Source organism: Crocodylus siamensis, chromosome 3 (assembly GCF_052110815.1).
Source record: "Crocodylus siamensis isolate JL-2025a chromosome 3, ASM5211081v1, whole genome shotgun sequence".
Lineage (NCBI taxonomy): Eukaryota > Metazoa > Chordata > Crocodylia > Crocodylidae > Crocodylus > Crocodylus siamensis.
In genome coordinates this window covers 7181470-7201035 of record NC_143397.1, presented here as the reverse complement: position 1 = coordinate 7201035, position 19566 = coordinate 7181470, and the positions used below count along the sequence as shown (strand labels likewise).

Below are 19566 nucleotides of genomic sequence, written 5' to 3'. Positions count from 1 at the left end.
TTGTCCTTCCAAGCCTGATTCGGTGGTTTTGTTACTTGATGGATTGTAAACAAGCCATTATTGCTAATGTGATCCTCAGTCCCTGGCCATTTGCTTCTGCTTCCAACCCCTCTTCTTCATGTTTTTATGACATTTTTGCCTAATTGTATCATCAGTACGACATTCTTCAAGACCCTTCTTCCTTCAAACTCTCTTGTAGTTCATCCCAGCTGCCTCTCACCTAAAAAGGTTACCTTCTTCTAGGACCTTATTTGCAAGGTCCCTTTGATATTACTGCCTAATAATCACCAAGCTTCCCAAATCCATAATCCTCTAAAACCAATGGCCGTCTAACTTTTGGGTCGACCTCTTCCTCTAAATATCTTCTAAGATCAAGCAATCTATGTGGAGTGTGCAACAGACGTTTTAGCAGCAGGATCATATACTGTATCCATACCATGTGATATTTGCTTTGCTTGGGGTTTGTGATGAGAATCCATTAGCTAGAGAAAATCTACAATGCACTTGAAAAGCATTTTTTCCCTCTCATTGCTGGTCCTTTGATCTCCTCTCCTTCTCATGTTTCTGGGGTTTCTTCCTCCCCTTTCAACCTGAGGCATCTGTGATGAATACTAATAGGGTTTGGTTAAACCCTGCAACTTATATTCAGGAAACCAGTGCCCTGAGATACAGACCTAACCAACCCATTTATGCTTCATGGCTCAGGTTATTTTGGGGGCAAGAAGATATGTCTGTTCAAAGGTTAGAGCACAGGTTAGTGAATCAAACTTCCTCTTGTTTAACATTGAGTCCTAAGGACCCCTATATAATTTGCTTTCTATGCCTTAGTATAGTCCTTTGTGAACTCTGCATCATAATATTTGTATACCATTGCAAGAGCTATTGCAAGGCTCAGCTAGGTAATGGCTGTGTGATATCTCCAGATAAAAATTAGGTGCAAAGGACCGATTCAGACGTCATTTGTACTGAGATAAATCCATAGTAGCTCTATTGAAACAGTGGAAAATAGCATCTCTGTGGTAAAAAAACCATCCTACTGATGTCGGCCCTCTGTTTGTTGTACCTGTGAACTCTGTGCATGCTTGAAATCTGAAAATGGAGCCAGATTTCAATTCTGCAAGTAGACCCGATCATTATGATCAGTAAATATAAACCCAGGATCCAAACATCCTGAATCACTGGGATATTTGTCATTCAGATCAGGACTCAAATTTCAATACTTTGGTCCATTTTTAAGTTGCTGCCCTGTTGGCATCACTGGGCAGCAAAACCTTCATCAGCAATTCAAACTGCGGAAAAAAAGGATTCTAAACACATTTCCAAAGAACGGTCTGGATTGACAAAAAGAACAGACTGGGGATATCACACAGATATGACCCAGCTGAGCCTTGCAATAGCTCTTGAAATGGTATACAAATATTATGATGCAGAGTTCACAATGGAGTATACTAAAGCATAGAAAGAACAGCCTGGATTGGCAAAAATGTGAAATCATAATCATCTCATCAAGGATTCTTATTGGGAAAGTGGCAGGTCCAAAAGGGAGGTGGTCTACAGAAGTCATCTTGATGACAAGGGAGAAGATGCGGTGACCATGAAGACCTAAAAGCTTGCAGAAGTAAGACAGCCGTTCCCATCTAGGTTGTGGTAGAACTGGCTGAACTATTCACAGTGACCAGCTTATTGCATGCAAGTGGGCCCTTTTTCCTCCTTGCAATTTATGCATGTGACCAGACACAGATTTTTAGAGAATTTTTTTTTTCGTCATAGTCACGGGGTTATTTCTGCCTCTGGCCCCTTGCTAGCATCTCTGAGCATACCCTCCTCAAGTGGCAGGCCTGCTGCCTTCACCTTCCTGCCAAGAGACTACTTACCTTGAGCTACAGTCTGCGAGCCAGCTGTGCTTACCGCGCAGATCAAGTTTGATTCACGCACGTGCCGTTCTTCCTTGTGGGAACTAATAGATCACAGAAAACAAGAAGAGACATTTTGAAATGCTATACTGTTTAACCTTGGGATCAGGAGGGGGGGGGAAATTACTAAATGTAGGTATGCATGAATACCTGTCTTTCTTAGAGTCCCAGTTACACCTATCCCTCTGGGGTCTGGGTCTTATCTTATCTCCTGCTAGGACTGTGTGTCTTCTTAAACCCTATTCCGCTTCATGGAAATCAAAATCATTTGGAGAAACCATCTGGCAGACCCATTTGCAGTCTGCGTGAGAGCTTCAAAGTGAATGGCCCAGTCTCTCAAGGACTGGTCTAGAAGCACTGGGATCCATGCTTTACTATGCCCTGCCTGGATGCATCACCTGACAATCCAACTATTGCATACATACTCACCATACACATACAATAATAATGTAAATATGTGTGAACACACATTCACACAGCTATTTTCCACCCCACTTCTTTCCTTCAAGTATTTTTTTTTCCCCAAACAAAATATTGCATTTGTACGAGCTGTATCATAAATCACTTCTAGGAAAATACTTAGCTTTTGTGTGAATGGATGCCCATGATTTGTTTGTCTGTATATTTGTTTGCATGTTTAGGTCATTTTTACCCAATTCTAGAGACTGGTTCACATTCAGTCCAGACTGGTAGTAAAAGAAAATGATTACCATTTGCTGGCCTATGTGAAAAGTTCTGTTAGCGTCAGACTAGTTACCCACTATAGATAAGCATGACAGAAAGCCCATAATAGATTGATAGATAGATCTCAGGAGATGGAGACTGAATTATTCTTATCACTGTACAGCCACTGGGTCAAGGTTGAGAAATGCTAGTCGGGTAGTATTTGGGGGAGAGCTCACTTTGTTGCTATATGGGCTGTATATTCTCTTCGGCTAAAAAAAAGAACTTAGATTTTCAAACTTTCCTGTGCTGTTTAGTCTGGCACCTTCCACTGACCCTAAACAAATGTTTTAAAAATGAAGAGAGATGGTTTATTTCTAAAAAAGTTGATGAAGTTCTTACATCCACTGAGCTGTGCAATGCCCTGAGCCATGCTCTTTTATATTTTTATGGGTAAGTGATAAGTATGGCACAGGGCACTTTATGTTTGTAGGGCCATTTAAACACTTCTTCCCTAAATATATGGTTTATACTCTGTATATGCTGAGGGGGTTGCTGACTGGCAAAGCATTACTTTTTAATAAGTCATTTAAGATGTCTTATGTATCATTTTATGACAACTTCACAAGTTCTTTTTTTTTTTCTTCCTTTCTTTTTAGGTGAAGGTGCTTATCCCCTGAAGACATAACTAATGATTTCACTTCTTAATCCTCAGATCTTTAGTGGAATTATATCATAATGAAAATCATAAAACTCTGGGATTTGTAATGAAAGTAACCCTGGTGTTCTTAAAAATAATCAAATGTCAACTTGGAGACCAGTCGTAGTCCTGATATAAGCAAACCTCACTGTGAAATGAATGCCATGGACTGCAACATATATGTATTTAGGTAGTCGCAGCACATGATGGCACATACCCTGTATTAGACTACTGTGCAGTAGCGTCACTAAAAGGCATGCGCTGGTGCTACTGTGCATTGATTTGGTAGCTGATTATACAAGTACTAAATTTAATGCACATTAATTATGGTACATTAATGAATGTGTAGATGTTCCCTGTGTAAGTGTCAGCATAATAAGAGCTGTTGCTGTCATCAGGGGGTTCCAGGAGGCAAGAGTCAAGACAAAATTTTGCTCTTCAAGCCTGATTTTATTTTCACTTATACTACTTTTCCTCTTGTGTAGCTCTGCTGATCTCCATGAAGATTCCCCTAACTTGCACCTTTGTAAGTGAGGGATGAACAGGCCACCTCTTTGGTGGTGGGGGGGAGGAAGGGGCTACTTAAGATACTTATGAGATTTTACTCTGAAGGGAATCTGATGCTAGTAAGAGACCATTTCATTTCTTCCATGAGACTCTTTCCATTGAGTATGATATTATATGTCACTCAAATTGCTGTGCTCCAGAAACTGTTTACTTCCTCTTTATTGACTTCTCGTATCAGTGCCCAGCAGAAGACATAAAGTAGACCTGAGCCACTAGAGTAAATGAACGATCCATGATGCTTATACTGTTTGCTTTGGGTGACTCGCTGAAGGACAGAGTTATCTAAAAAATATGAACGTTGATGATGGAGGATCCTTCTATGAGTCTAGCTACATTTTGTAGTGGGACCACTGAACCATTGCCTTTGAGGCTGAAGAATTTAATTAACAATGTAGCACTGGAAGGTCTGAATTTCCCGATAGGATTTGTATAATGCACTAGTGCAAATATACCCACCTGGAGCCAAGATGTTCAGGCAAGGCAGGTTGGAGTGAATCAATGTCATGCAGAGAGCCAGCAAGAGCCCTTAAATGGGAAACATTTAAAAAATATTACCGTGCATGCTTCATTCTTATTTGCTGTAAATTCTAAACTAATTAATTCACAGACTCTTTAGGGTTTATGCTACAAATGAAATGTGTGGAACAGCGCTCAGCAAATGTAGGAGGCACAACTCCAAATGAAATCACAGCCTGGTAGTTAGCACCACAGTAAATCTAGCCCAAGGTGGCATTTTTTAAATGGAGGCAAGCTAATCAGGAGGCTTTGGGGGCCTAAACATTCCAGAAAACAGAAATATATATGTTCAATCCACAGAAAAAAATTTTTTTTTTGCAATGGGATATATTGAGTATGAAATGTAGGGACTGATGAAAATTAAGGCTGTATGTCATCGTAAGGTGGATATTTTCTGAGCTCAGGGCAAACTTGAGGTTCTCTGGAGTAAGTGGAGGATTTCCATTGATTTAAATCAGGCTGGATTAGGGTTGTATTCTTTGACTTGAGACACAAATTGGATCTAATACCTTTCACATGACAGAGAATGGGAAATATAACCACAAATTTCTATCTTGGAGGAGGACAGGACATTGGGGGGGAAGCAGCAGCTTTCAAGACCTGAGACTCATGTAGAAAGGTCCAAAAGCCCAGCAGGTACAGCAGATACTACTCAGCTGCTGAGTGGAGCTTGTTGGATTACACAAGGGGGTTGCAGGACATTTTCTAGCAGTTGAAAGAGAGATTAGAATTACAATAAAGTATGGAGGAGTAGTGAGAAGAAAGTCAGCATTCAAGGGATCCAGGGTAGATCTGCTACATTTTTGCTAGGGATGCATCCATAGGAAGCTGGTAAGGTAAATATAGGTAGGGGCAGGTGACAGTATATAGCTCCAAATCAGACAAAATTGGCAGTGCTAGATGACATGACATGGCTTCAGCTCCTCCTCATTTGCAATATAATGAGAATAAGCATAACCAGCTGTAGTGCTCAAAGGGTTAACACTAATGGAAGTTGCATGCACCTACTGAGAAGACAAGAGACCCTTTAGCACTGTGCGGCTTTCTATTTGTTTTCATTTGTAACTGTAAGTTTGAACTGATAATTGTTTAATTAGGTAAATTGACTTTTTAATTTATTTTTTTTTCAAAATTCAATAATGTTTGACTATATTTTATCTGAAATAATGAACTCATACTGTGATAATAATCATGATAGAATGAAAAGGGGCGGGGGTAGGGGGTGAACATTTAAAAGATCCCTGTTATCTGGCAACAAGTTCCATCCAGTGGATGTAAACTTAATTGCAATATATTTCCTTAATGATCTGGCCTAATTGGGACTCAGAGATACGGTATCTTTTGAACGTTGCCTTCCTTTAACAAAGCGTTTGTAGTTGGCTCCTTTTGAAGCACCTTTAAATGATTAGATTTATGTATAAGTAATGCTTTTTTTAAATATTTAATCAAGACGTGGAAGAAAGAACTGGGAGGAAATCTTAGATGTTACCAGTGGCAAAGACCTGTTGGGTCATCTGATTCGTGCTCCTCTTTTCATCCCAGAAATGTGCAGGACTCTCCCCCGTATTTTGTAGTGCTTTGTCCAGTCATCTTTAAAATTTGAGCATTTCTGAGTGAAAGGATGCCCGGAATACAAATAGGCTGGTAGAGGCAAGTTTTGTTCTGTGTTGCACCAGTATAAAACAAAAATATTTTCATTGAAGTCCATGGAATGCCTCGCCATTTATAAAATGAGAATCCGCTCTCCATGGTCGGCACTGGAAGCATCGCATGCAGTGCACATAACTTCAGGGGGGCAACTGGAGACATTTTGGTGAAGACAAGAATAGCTGCTGGGTAGATTTGGGGCATAGAAGTTAATCAGATATTGATTTAGGATCCTGGTCCTACTGTGAACTCCAGGTGGGTGCAGGAATCCATGTATGCAGAGTTCACTGCAGGATTTGAAGCCTTAATAACTATGTTTTACAGCTAGGAAATAGCAACGATAAAACAGTGCAAGTTTCCTGACTTGCCTTGTCACTCTGTTCATTGTGGGCATTTATCTTTCTCTGGTGCATTAGTTATTTTAAAGCAGGGCAATTAAGACAATAGAAGAGAAGCTGAAATAAGATAAGGGGTGGGTGGGTAGATAGGTAGCCATGTCTCTTCAACAATATAGACTTGCACCATAGACCTCCCCAATTTCCAGCATTGTGCCTGCAACACTCTCTGTAGCAATTATGACACACAGCAGGGTCTGGCATTAAGGACTAAGTGAGAATTGCATTTATCAGATTATTTTGTCACGAACACTTTGGGCAGTTCTAATTCATAACATAGGCCGTCATCTACAAGCAGCTCTTTTTTCAATGCAAGCACCTTTTTCGTGTATTGTGACTGTATTTTAAAACAAACATCCTCTCTATGGGAAAATAATTTCTACTTCTTCATCACAATTGAATGTCAAAGCCTGGAGTTTCACCTGGGCTAGAACAGAAGAGTGTGGAACTTTAGATAGGACCAAGTTATACCATAAATCAGCCAGTGGGGAAGACCTGAAATTGAAATCTCCATCTTTGTTTACTACTTGGAGGCAGATCCGGACACAGCCATGGGCAAACCGGGCAGCCGCCTGGGGCCTGGACAGAAAAGGGGCCCGGAAATGTTTTTTTTTCCCCTGTTGTTTGATTGTTATTTTTTATTTAGTGGTAGTCATTAGAGGTGTGCGAAATGGGCTGTATTTGATTCAGATTTGGATTTGGCTCAAATCGGGGACAGAGATTAGATTTGTTGATTCGGCTCAGTGCCCCCAATTCAATTTGGCCGAATCTGAAGACCCAATGCTGATTCAGAGACTCAGAGATTTGGCTATAGACACAGCTTTAATTGTTTTTCCTGTATTCCTCAGGGTACCAGGCACAGCTCATGAACGCAGAAATACTTCCAGTCCACTTCTGGGTCCACTGCCAGGCATGCTGCCCATCCTTCCCCCCACCCCCACTCCCTGCATCTCACTCTTCAACCGATCTTTCACTTTCCTTGTTAGTCCATACCTGCTTCACAGTTATTGCAATTGAGTGAGATCAGTATTAATAATTGCAAAAGACCCCAATCAAAACCAATGTACCTGTGATATCTGCCCCAAAGAGGTAACAATGATAAGAAAGAAAAATTATGATAAGGAAAGCCTAATCACCATTTTACAGAGCAGAGCTGAGGCCCAGAGCTGCAAAGGTATTTAGGTGTTTCCTTACCATTGATTTCCATGGGAAGTAATTTCAGTGGGACTTAGGCCTAGCTCATCAAAGGTATGTTTGTGTTTCTACGTCACGGCAAACCCACAGTCGCATTGGAAATCTATGGCAGCACAAAGGATGGCAACATGATTGTTTAAGTCAAAGTCTAGTGTTTTAGCCAAAGGAGACTCTTTTGTTTCATACTGAAATCATTTCCACATTAGAAAACTGGCGTATCGGAAAAACTGGACTCTGAAATTACTGAATTAATGAGAGAGGATTACAGAAGAAAGTGCCCCTATTAGTGCACATTTACCACATACAAAATACCTACTGATATAAAGCATAGCATGTAGGGGGCAGCTGCATGTTCAATTAATGTAAGACAATAAAATCTGGAACTGTTTGAGCCAGAGTCAACTGCTCCTAGGAGCAGCATCTACAAGTGAGTTTGGGACAGCAGCAGTTTGAACCAGGGTGGAGCATCTCCAGGCTGGGAGCAGGCTCAGGGGGTCAGCCCCAGGCCCCGGGTGGCGGTGTCAGGTGGCGGAGGGGCTGGCTGGGTCATGAGGGTGCAAAACCTGTGGAGTTGTGTGGCTAGGTGGCAGGCAGCCCCTTGTGTCCCAACCAGCCCTTGTTACCATCTACATGTGCGTTTCATCACACTTAATTACTCCGATGTAGGATAGTACTGTCCTTGATCGTACTTTCTTATGGCAGAATTAATTAGTATGCCCTAATACTGGCACATGTGTAGTCAACTCTGCAACAAAGTGCATGTGTAGACGTGCCCACTGTGTTATCAAAACACTTTTCCTTCAAAAGTTTAGGAGGCAGTAAGACCTGGGAATTATTTTGCATTTAGCTGTGGGCCTACTCTGCTAGTCAGAAGGCTGGGGCACCATCAAGGATCTCCATCTTTACAGCTCCCCAACCCTCAATAGCCAAAGCTGCCTTCAGTTTGCCACCAGTCTGAAGAGTGAGATGATGGTATAAAAGAAAGTCTATTGTCTTAGAAGAGGAATAGGTTTTGTGACTGTCGCCCAAATTCAGATCTGATGTGAGTGACTTCTAGCTTGTTATGGTCAAGACATAAACCTATTTCATCTCCCTCTTTTTCACACCAGGTTGGTAGGAGTTGTTTGGAAGCAGCACTCCATCACCCCAGATTTGCCCCAGTGCTTTGTTCATGAATAGTTCAACACAAGTGCAAATACATACTGCTATTTTCTGCCGTGATTGATCAATGCAAATAAGCTACGCTTTCCCCGCAACTGCAACACAACTGATGATCCTTGCATTGGAGTCAGTGCTGTTTCATAAATCAGCCAGCAGGAGGTGATCTGAAAGCACCATCTCCAAGTGCTCTCTTGAGGGCTTAATGGGTTACCTTTGAAGTGGAGCAAGCCCTCATGGGTCCCTGGCTGTCTGAACCCCATAACGGGGTCTTCCATATAAGTAGCTATCAAGTCAATAGGTCTTCTGGGCTCTGGCTTAATATGCTTAGTGTTCTGCCATTAGAGTAAATGCCAGTTCTTTTTTTGTTACTAGATTCCCCAGGCTTTCGAAGTACGCTTTTAAGCACTCTAAATACCACAAGTTCTCATTACCCCACCTCCCACTCCCCAGTGGAATTCTTAAGTGACAAGAAGCTGGAAAAATACAGATGGCATAATTATATATTTTGCAGTTGATTAATCACCACAAAACATTAATCACATTTGGTATAACAATACATAATCAAATTCTTTATAGTAGAAATTAAGTTTCTTTCTGATAGGGAATGGATTCCTTTAGGATATTGACATGGCTTTTCAGCATCTGTTTTGCACCAATTCCACATCTGCATTTGATTTAATCTGCTTTAGGGCTCTGCAAAAAATATGGCTTTAAGGTTCGCTTCATGTTTCTGAACGCACATGTTAATAATAGCAGAAGTGCGGAGGGGGAAATATCTACAATAGCAAACTCCTGTGCACATGCTGTGGGTGCCCAATCTTTGCCTCAGATGAATCCTATGCGTTTCTCCCAGGAAGTAAACCTGTTAAGTAAAACTGGAAAGTCCTTTTAGGCCAAGTCTGTAAAATGTTAACAGTAGAAACAGTATGTAGATACTGCGGGGATGAATGTCTTAAGGTGGTGTCACATGTTCAACTTAATGCTTACTAAGTACAGAGAAAACTCAAGCAGCCACATGTTCAAGCATTTAGCATGTGTTAAGTGTCCTCTTTGCGGGAGGTTACACGTTACACTTAGCCCATGCTAGATCTGTGGGAGGTTAAGCTGTGTTAAAGTTAGACCATGCTGTGAGCAGTCACATGTTGAAAGTTATAACCATTTTTTTTTGCCAGCACAGCTCTGACTTGCCACTCGAGTAGTGGTGAGCAGGGGCATGGCTGGGATCCAGGACACTTGGGCTGTGTCCAGATGAGTGGGCACATGCATTTTCCCAGGGCCAAAAAGAAGAAGCACATATTTGCACCGCTGCTACTTGTTCCCAGGGAATATCTGTGCACACATGTTCTGGCCCCACAGCAAGTTGCCCCTACCCAGGTGGGGTAGAGGAGTCTGGGGTCAGCACCTAGGCTGGCCCCAGTATCCTTACGTGGGGTCCTGGGGACCTCCCAGGGCTCCAGCAGTGGTGATCCAGGCATGTGGAGCCCGGCCAGCAACCAGAGCATGGATCTAGGTAAAGACTAGCAAGGATGAAGGCATCACAATTTAGCAGCAACCTTTATGTTTGACCCACTGTGTCCAGCAATGCATTTTAATGCCTCGTTGCAGGATTTGGGCTGTCCTAAAGGCTTACAATATGCATAAAACCCATCATATATAACAAGCACATAATATGTATTTACCATTTATTGCATATAGATATTTATCATGTATTTATCATTTCTTTTTTTATCATTTATTTTCATCACTTATCACATAAATAGATTGTGCCTACAATATACAACAAGCTATTTTTAAGCATCCAGCTAAACTAGATCTAGAAGGTTTTGAAACAAAGAGCCAAGGTGTATTAAGTCTATTTTCTAAACAAATAATTTGGCAGCTGGTGTTCAAAAATCTGGATGTTACCAGCTTATATGAAGCGCTTTTAGTGCTGTGAAGAGAGGTGCTGTATAAATAAAGTGACTGATGTTCTGCCAATAGAAACCTCAAAAAGAAAAATGCAACAAGAGTTGTCTCTGAAGTTGGGGGGATAGGGAAGGGTTATGTTTTATTTTGCCATCTAACAGAAGCCCAAAAGCATTGCTTCAGTAAAATGGGCCTGCTAGCTGAACCGAGTCCAATTCCATCCCTCTACAGACGCCTGGCGATGAAAAACCCATTCAGCATATCACTGTAAAAATTTCTTGTTTATTGTCAGAATGACCAGAGCACAAAGGTGTTCACACCCATAGGTTTTGGCTTCCGCTTTACGGTGCTGCGGAGAGAGGTAAAGCCCGACTACAGCCTGCCTCCTCCTGCCAGGGAGCAGTCACACCCATAAGTTGCTCCTCTGCCTGCAGCAGGCCTGTCTAGGTCTGTAATCTCACACCAGTCTCAGTAATGGACTCTCCATCCAAACCATAACCCTTTAGTGGGCACAAAACAGACCAAGGTGAGGTGGGGATCATTTCAAATTTCGCCCCAGCCTCCCTCTAAAGCATAATTTCTTCACTACTCCACACTTGCTCAAGAGGTGAAACTAGGAGCAGCTTATTTCTCTACTGGTGGCCACCTATAAGTTTATCCGGGTGCTCACTGGGATCTGGGGGAACGTCGGTTCACCAGAGCGCCCCAAGGGATGACGAGGTCGAACGGTCACAAACTCCCCCGTCACCATTTCAGGCTGGACGTAAGGAAGATCGTCTTTACTGCCTGAGTCCCCGAGGTCTGGAATAGCCTGCTGCCGGAGGCGGTTCAAGCCCATACTTTGAACGTCTTCAAGAGACATTTGGATGTTTATCTTGCTGGGATCCTGTGACCCCAGCTGACTTCCTGCCCCTGGGGCAGGGGGCTGGACTCGATGATCCTCCAAGATCTCTTCCAGCCCGAATGTCTATGAAATCTCTGAATCTGCTCAAGCCTGCATAAATACAGTTCCCAATAAGTCAAAACAAGCAGGTCTGGGACAGAAGTTTCATAAACTGGTTTCGCTTAAATCAGTTAAGTCTCATACTACATTCAACCAGATTTATCTTAAACCAGTTTCAGCCATTTTCAAACTGGTTTATGGTTTGCAACTGGTTTATGTTCACTGAACTTCTATTTTGTTACAGGTTTAAACCAATTTCTAATGACTTAAACTGGTTTATGTGTAACTTCTGTCCCTTGCCTCAGAGAGTCACGGCTCAGTCCACTCCGTCCCTCTTTGCAGTCTCCATCCTGTCCAGGCGTATACAGAGTCGAGGATGTTAGAGACCTTACGACTGGAAGGGAGCTCCTCCCTGCACCACCAGATCTCAGTAGTTTGTGTGTCCAGTTTGAATCAGAATCCCTCTGATCACTCCAGAAGATGTGGTTATTCTGTATCGGCCCCAGTACAAGACTAGATCAACCAGGCCTTGCAGTGTTGTAGTCGTGGACTTCAGGAAATACTTCAAAACCTGGTGTTAACTCACCTACCTAATTACTTAGGGCAAAAAGCAGTACCCTAGCAAGGAGAAGGTGGGGGAGAAGGGCAATCGCCCTGGGCATCGAAGTGAAGGGGTGCCGACAGGTGCTTCCCAGCAGGGACAGGGTGTGGGACAGAGCCATGAGCCACTCATTTGCAAGGGGCATGGGGATGGGGGAGGGCAGTTCCTGTGGCTGTGTGCACCCCGGCCAAGCATGGGGGGTAGTGTGTGCCCCCAGGATCTGTTCGCAGGGTGAGCGCGGGATGCTGCTGTGGGCTTGTCCCAGGCACCAAACTTCCTTCCCACCGTACTGGCAAAAAGTGGCAAGATTTTAGGAGTAAGCACTTCCCAGATCGACCCTTTAAGCAGAGGCAAGAAAATTCTCATCGGGAAGCTTATGGATATTGGAGCGATGTCAATTGGAGTTACGACGGCAGCATACACGTTCATTCCTGAGTTACCCTTAATAGCAGCAAAGCCACAGCGGCACAGACTTCAGCACAGGCTAGATGCCTCAGTGCATGCCCAGGAGCCTGTGTTAAGTTGTACAGCCTGTACTAAAGTCTGTGCTGCCGCAGCGACACTGCTACGGTTGTCCAAGACAGCTAGAGTATAGCTATCATAGGATAAGTAATGTGCTGCAGTGTCACCTCTGACTGCAGAGTAGCCAGACTCTGAGACTCTACCCAGTCATGGATGTGAAATAAGAACTGGAATTGAAAGGAATGCTAATGCTCTCACTTCGTTTTTACTCCGTCCTTTCACAAGCAAAAAATCTCCTAGATGTTCATAGGAGCAAGGACCGAGCAAAGACAGAGTAGGGAGCTCAGGAATAAGTAATTTTAGAGAAGTACATTGATTAGCTATCTCCTTGTTTAAACATATTCCTGCCACATTGTTGACTGAGCAGATTTGCATCTGAAAGCAGAATATGCTCCAGTGTTGGGGAACCGGCGAGGTACTCTCTGTGTGTTTATGGAAAATAAACTGTTAAAGAGTGACAACCGGCTCTGAAATGGAAGGGGTTGGATGAAACACAGAGAGAGAGAGAGAGATGGAAATCTGGCAGCTTTTGACAGGTGTGCATAAATCTTCCTGAAGGGTAGAGTCACCTGAGGAAAGAGAGGGAAAGAGGCCATTAAACCTCAGGAGTTTTGCAAGCTTCCCCAGGACCACATGGAGTTTACAAGCAAAAGAACGATGTCTGCAAATGCACAATGAAAGCTACCAAGAAGATCTGCCGCTAGGGCATTCAGCACACAAGTGCCCTGGGTGTGACTGACCCCTGATGTAGCAAACACGGGACTAATCAATGCCCATCAGAGTTACTTTCTGTCCTAACCAGGATCTGGAAACGCACATAGCTCACAGCATGGAGCAACAAGGCTCTGGACTCCCTTAGTCTTCTGTGTGATCTCCCTAAGCCCAGGTCCAGTCTCCACATAGGGGGTGGAGGAGTGCCAGGACTCCTTGCCTCTGCTTCCTTCCCTTGTTGAGAAATAGAACTGGCAAGAAACAAGGAGGGTTGGGGAGGGATGAGGTCTTTTCCCCATCTGCTTTTGCCCTTGGGATGATCAGTGCACTTGAGATGGATACTATTCAGTGGGCCAGAGGACCTGTCCTAAAGAAGTTGCTGGTGCCTCCAGTGAAGCTGCCCCACTCCTATGTTACTCCAGCCCTCTGAGCATTACAATTTGGCCTTTCCTTGCAACCTTTTCTCACCCTAGGAAATAGAAAAGCAGACGGTCTCCGAATCAGAAAATGCATCATTTTCTTTAACAGATGAGAGTCTGCTAGGAAAAAAATAATCAATAATTCCTTTCTGAAATTCAGTGATGATTCAATGCTAAAGAAATTCTTTTCTCTTTACTTTTGCAGAGCTTTAGAAAATCTGTGGAAAGAATACTGGTACAATAGCTTTGGCTTGCGTCCACACAGCCTCTCAATTGCATCTTCCGTGATACCATCACTCGCCTCCGACTGTTGTCATCAATATAAGGCAGGGGTGTCAACATAATAAAGGAGTCTTTGGGGGTCAAGTTATTCGGGGTTGCTTAGGGCAGATGTTAAGAAAACTTGATTTAAATGTTTTCCAAATCCATGCAAAGTCCTATTATTTTCATTTTCTGCCCCAACATTGGGGTCTAATTCAGAAGGTTGATCTTGTGTAACCATAATTGTGCCCATGATTTTTCTCAATAGCATAGTGGCAAGAAAATTTCATAGAATCATAGAAAATGAGGGTTGAAGGGACCTCAGGAGGTCACATCTAGTCCAACCCTTGTGCAAAGCAGGACCAGCCCCAACTACATCAAGGCTTTAGTCTAGCTGGGTCTTAAAAACCTCCAAGGATAGAGACTCCACCACCTCTTTGGGTAACCTGTTCCAGTGCTTCACCACCCTCCTAGTGAGAGCATTCTTCCTAATATCTAACCTCAACTTCCCTTGCTGCAACTTGATCCCATTGCTCCTTGTTCGGTCATCTGCCACCACTGAGAATAGCTCATCTCATCTCCACCCCTTTGCAACCTCCCTGGAGGGAGTAGAAGGCTGCTATTAAATCCCCCCTCAGTCTTTTCTTCTCTAGACTAAATAAGCCCAGTTCCCTCAGCCTCTCCTCACAAGTCATGTCCTCCAGCCCTCTCACCATTTTTGTTGCCCTCCTCTAGACTCCAATTTGTCCACATCCTTTCTGTAGTGAGGGGATCAAAACTGGACACAGTACTCCAGATGTGGCCTCCCCAGTGCTGAATAGAGAGGAAGAATCACTTCCTTTGACCTGCTGGCAACACACCTACTGATGCAGCCCAATATGCCATTAGCCTTCTTGGCAACAAGGGCACACTGCTGGCTCATATTCAGCTTATTGTCCATGGTAGTCCCCAGGTCCTTTCCTACAGAACCGTTGCCATGTGCAGGAAGTGTGAGACCCAAGTGCTTGGCCCATCTCACCCTGAGGGTATTCAAGCCTACATATCACCTATAACCACCAAGTTATGAGCTAAGTTGGGTGGGGTCAAGAATCTGTGGAGAAGGAGCAAGAGGGAGTGTTATTGTGACCTACTAGTTCGAGCACTCTTTTGGGAAGAGGCGCTGGGAGATCCCTGGTTTTGGCCCATAGGCCTGCTTTCTGGCACAGTGTAATTTAGTCACTATATCACAATCTCTGCCAATACTCAGGTATTCTGCTTGCAAGAGAAACTTCAGACATGCTTAGATGTTCTGGCTTCCTATATACGATTTTGGCAAAGGTTGGTGTCGTAGAGTTAGGTCCTTAGAAGCTGGAAGCCACATTAACTAGTGAGTTGGGCAAGCTAAAAAACATGCCCCTCAGAGGGATTTTGATTGTCATTCTGGTAGGAGAGAAGCCAGGCCAACCTTTCATGAAGAACCACAGAGAAAACACATGCTTGTTAATTAGGGCTGTTGCCTCAAAAGTTTTCAAATCCCCACTCTGCCTTACTTACAAGCAGCATATCCCAGCCTCAAACACCAATGCCATGCTGTTCTCTCCCTCTTTTCTATCAGACTGGTTCCACTTTGTATAAGAAATGCTCTTTAGGCTAGAAAGACTGAAAGATCATTCTCCCAACACATGTGTTCAAGTCCTTGTCTCAACTCAGGCAACACAGTGATACAAAACTGTGTCTCCTACATCCTGCATGGATGCTTTAACTGCTGGGATCTTGGGTAAACAAGGAACAGAAAGAGCCATCCAGCACATGGTAAGCTACCTGACCTTGCTCCTGTCTACCCTTGATGTTATATCCAATGAAGGAGGCATTCTTTGAAAATGCCTAGCAGATTGGCTCAGCAAGGAAATACTTGATTTAAGACGCCTTCTCTGACACAAATGTGAGAGAGGGTTGTGATCCTTTTAGTGGCATCCGGACCTGGTTGATCATGTCCACAAAGAGAAATTGTATAGGCCCAGGGCCTTAGGCAGTTCAAGGATGTCTGTACCTGTGGCTCTCAATATTTTCAGACTCAAGGCACCCCTCAGAAAATGCCAGCACATTGCTTTCACTATTTTTTTTTTTGTTATTACAGAAAAATAGCAAAGCAATTCCTCTGTTGCAAAGATCTCAGATAGACTCTGAATGTTTTTGACACTATATGTTCCTAGTTGAGACCTCTGGGTTTGTACTGTAAACTGCGTGTGAGTGTTAACAGTGCCAACATTGTGCTGCACTCTCACGGTACCTCGTATGTCTTGTGGCATCATCACAGCACCCCCATGTCTCCAGTGTCCCTGGGCTCAGCATTTTGAGTATATCCTGCCTACCTTCTCCAGCTCATATGTATCAAACCCTGAAATGCAGCTGTAAAGCCACTCTAGAGGTGGCCATTGCCACTGCTCTTGAGATCTTGGTCTCCAAGGTACTTTAATGCTGTGGCTGGGAGCGGGGAGCATAGACGAGTGTCACTGCCTCATTTCTGGGTTTGGTTTGCAGGATGCAGGACGGAGTGTAGTCAAAGCCTTACAGAATTAATTGGCAATCGAGGGAGGGTTGTAAATTTGGCCTCTTAGTGAATTTAGCCCTCAGTCACTTCCCCAGTGCCATAGAGAAGGTCTATAGCAGGGCAAGAAACCGAAACTAGATCTCTCAGGCTGCCAGCTAGTGCCTCAAGCACAAACCCTTCTTTCCCGACTTGCTTAATTAATGGTTTTCTCAAGGAAAGGATAAAACAAGCAAAACATTTCTGGTTCCATGAAGTGAAAATTTTAAAGTCTTTTAAGTCTATGTGGGTCATTACAAACAGCATTAGCTGGTTCTCCTTTGTGGGAATAAGTCTGCATGCATTGGTCTGTTCTTCAAAGCCAGGAAGTTTTAAATCACTACTGAGGAAGGAGGGGAAAAAATCCAGTTCAGCAAACTTTTATAGTGCAGAAAGAGAAGAGCCACCGAGTATATAGCTGTGTGTTCTCAGAGTAAATGACATGAGCTTCTTGCTGTGGTGAGCGATCCATATTTTAAATGTCCCTATATACCATTATCATGCATAACAACCTGTCACTATTATTCATGTCTTTTTCCCAATATCCATATTTTGACATTACCACTGAAAAGATCCAGTGCGCTCAGTGGCTTCTTAAAAATAAATAATTGAAAGCTACTGTAAATTATATTAAGCCCTGACACTGCTGACCCTCTCTTGCCTCAGTCCATTGCTATCTCTTTAAATGTATTCCCTCCTAAATTATATTGTAATTTGGAGATGCTGAAGTCTTAAGTTTTTTTACTCAAATGTAAGTTTCTTCCCGATGCATAATTCATTTTCACTTTGTTCTTGGTGCTGCGTGTGCAATCGCATTTTTGGCAGGGAAATGCAGGCTGAAATCAACAACTCTGTAAAGGGTGAGAATGAAATCAGAATGGACGGCTTGGCGGAAGAAATATTAAGCATGTCACAATGTTTTGTACTCTATCTTGTGAAATGGAGACAAAACCCTCAAACAACCGTGGGTTTAATGGGAGAGAATGACATTTAAAGTCTGAAAATTATCCACTGTTGATGTCATGCTGTTGTTGCATTTAATTACTTTTCACATCACATAAGCTGATGATTTCTGAATGTTTTCAAGCCATGAGATTTTTTTGATGAGGAGCATATCCCCCCCGCCCCTTGCATTTTTTTAAGGTGGAGGAAGACAGTGTCCACAGATGAAGATTTGGGCAAAATCTTCATCTTGTATCAACTGATGAAACACCACGGACTCCACAGGAGGTATGCTGATTTCTACTTGCTGAGGATCTTTCCCAGAAGTCTGGAAAATCATATGTCTTTAACATCCTGCAACAAATTTATTTTGGGGTAAGCCAATGGACTCGCGTTGTCTTCTGTGGAGCTTTGGCAATATACACCGTTAAGGATCCTACCGCCTTTCCTTTCAGCATCAGTAAAAAGGGTGCATCATAATGGCAGTTGGTTTCCAAAAATAACAGTATACAGGTTCATTGCTTTATAAAGTAAAATAATGAAAGTGTATCTGTATTTTTTTTTATAACCATAACTATTTCAGGTGCATTGGAATAAACAATAGAAATGTGGTTGTACAATGGGATATGGGAATGAAAATACAGAAAAAAAAAAAGAGGGACCTGAGGATGGGGAACTAGAGCCCAAAGGCTTGTTTAAGATGTCCCCCAACCATACAGTTGGTGCAAAAAAAGATATAATTTCAAAAAAACCCTTTCCAAAATCATTCCAAAAAATCATGTTTTGGGGACTACCGTGGCTACAATCTCACTCCAACTCTACCAATGGCCCTTGGCGATGAAAGACTTATTCCTATCTGCGACTATCCTTGAAGGTGCTCAATGCTTCAAAGATGTAGAGAAACTGAATGAAATTCAGAGGTGAACAATTCAAATGATTAAGGGATTAGAGGGATGGGGTTATGAGGAGCCACTGTTTGCCAACCAGTGTTTGCTCTCTATCTGGCCATCCCTCCCCCACGTTGTCCTCTCCTGGCTGGGAGCCGGTGCTGGGAAGAGGAACTTGTGCACCGTTACTGCTGTTCCCAGCAAAAGCCAGTAGCCACCACCTCTGATTTATAATTTCATAGATTTCATAGACATCAGGGCTGGAAGGGACCTCGGGAGATCATCGAGTCCAGCCCCCTGCCCAAAGGGCAGGAAGTCAGCGGGGGTCATAGGATCCCAGCAAAATAAGCATCCAATTTGCTCCTGAAGGTGTTCAATGTAGGTGCTTGAACCACCTCCGCTGGCAGACTGTTCCAGACCTTGGGGGCTCAGACAGTAAAGAAATTCTTCCTTATGTCCAGCCTGCAACGGTCTTGCAGGAGTTTGTGACCGTTCGACCTCGTCATCCCTTGGGGCGCTCTGGTGAACAAACGTAATTGCACCACTAATTTAGCGAGAAGGTTGGAATGATTTAACTTTCCTCTGATTTAGACTTTCCCACTCACCACATTGACTCCTTTGAACAAAAACCAAAATGCATGGGCTGACAGCAGCCACCTACCTGATGGATCTACCCCACTCATGCATATTTTTCCTCCCATAAGCTCCCTCTTTTTCCCCATGTGAAGTTCTTGTCACTACTGGCAAGGTCCTATTGAACTCTGATTTGATCCTTGCATATGCTGAACCCTGTCCTTGTTATTAAACCAGTGGTGACAGGTGCCTTTGTTCAATGCTTCCCATGACTGTCTCTCTGCTTCCTTCCATGTCACCCTGAAGGCCTGAAACATCTCTCCCTACTTCTTCAAATATCTCTGCAAGTTTCATGGGTATGCGCATTTTACGAGTGGACTCCTTGTGGAACCGATTTTTGTCAGGCTGCAGGATTTTCTCAGCCCTACCCAAGCTCCGAGATACAGATGCAGCTTCGCCGGTTCCCTTCTAGAAAAGGCT

At 43.3% G+C, this 19566-nt stretch overlaps 1 protein-coding gene across 1 annotated transcript in view; it reads left to right on the top strand.

Annotated features, from left to right (window-relative positions):
* Positions 1 to 11076, top strand: part of LOC149867953 (uncharacterized) — a 128504-nt gene extending 117428 nt beyond the window's left edge. Inside the window, exon 3 of the mRNA XM_090037203.1 lies at positions 10954 to 11076. Within this exon, the coding sequence (XP_089893329.1) occupies positions 10954 to 11076 (123 nt within the window). The remainder of the gene's footprint in view (positions 1 to 10953) is intronic.
* The last annotated feature ends 8490 nt before the right edge of the window (positions 11077 to 19566 follow it).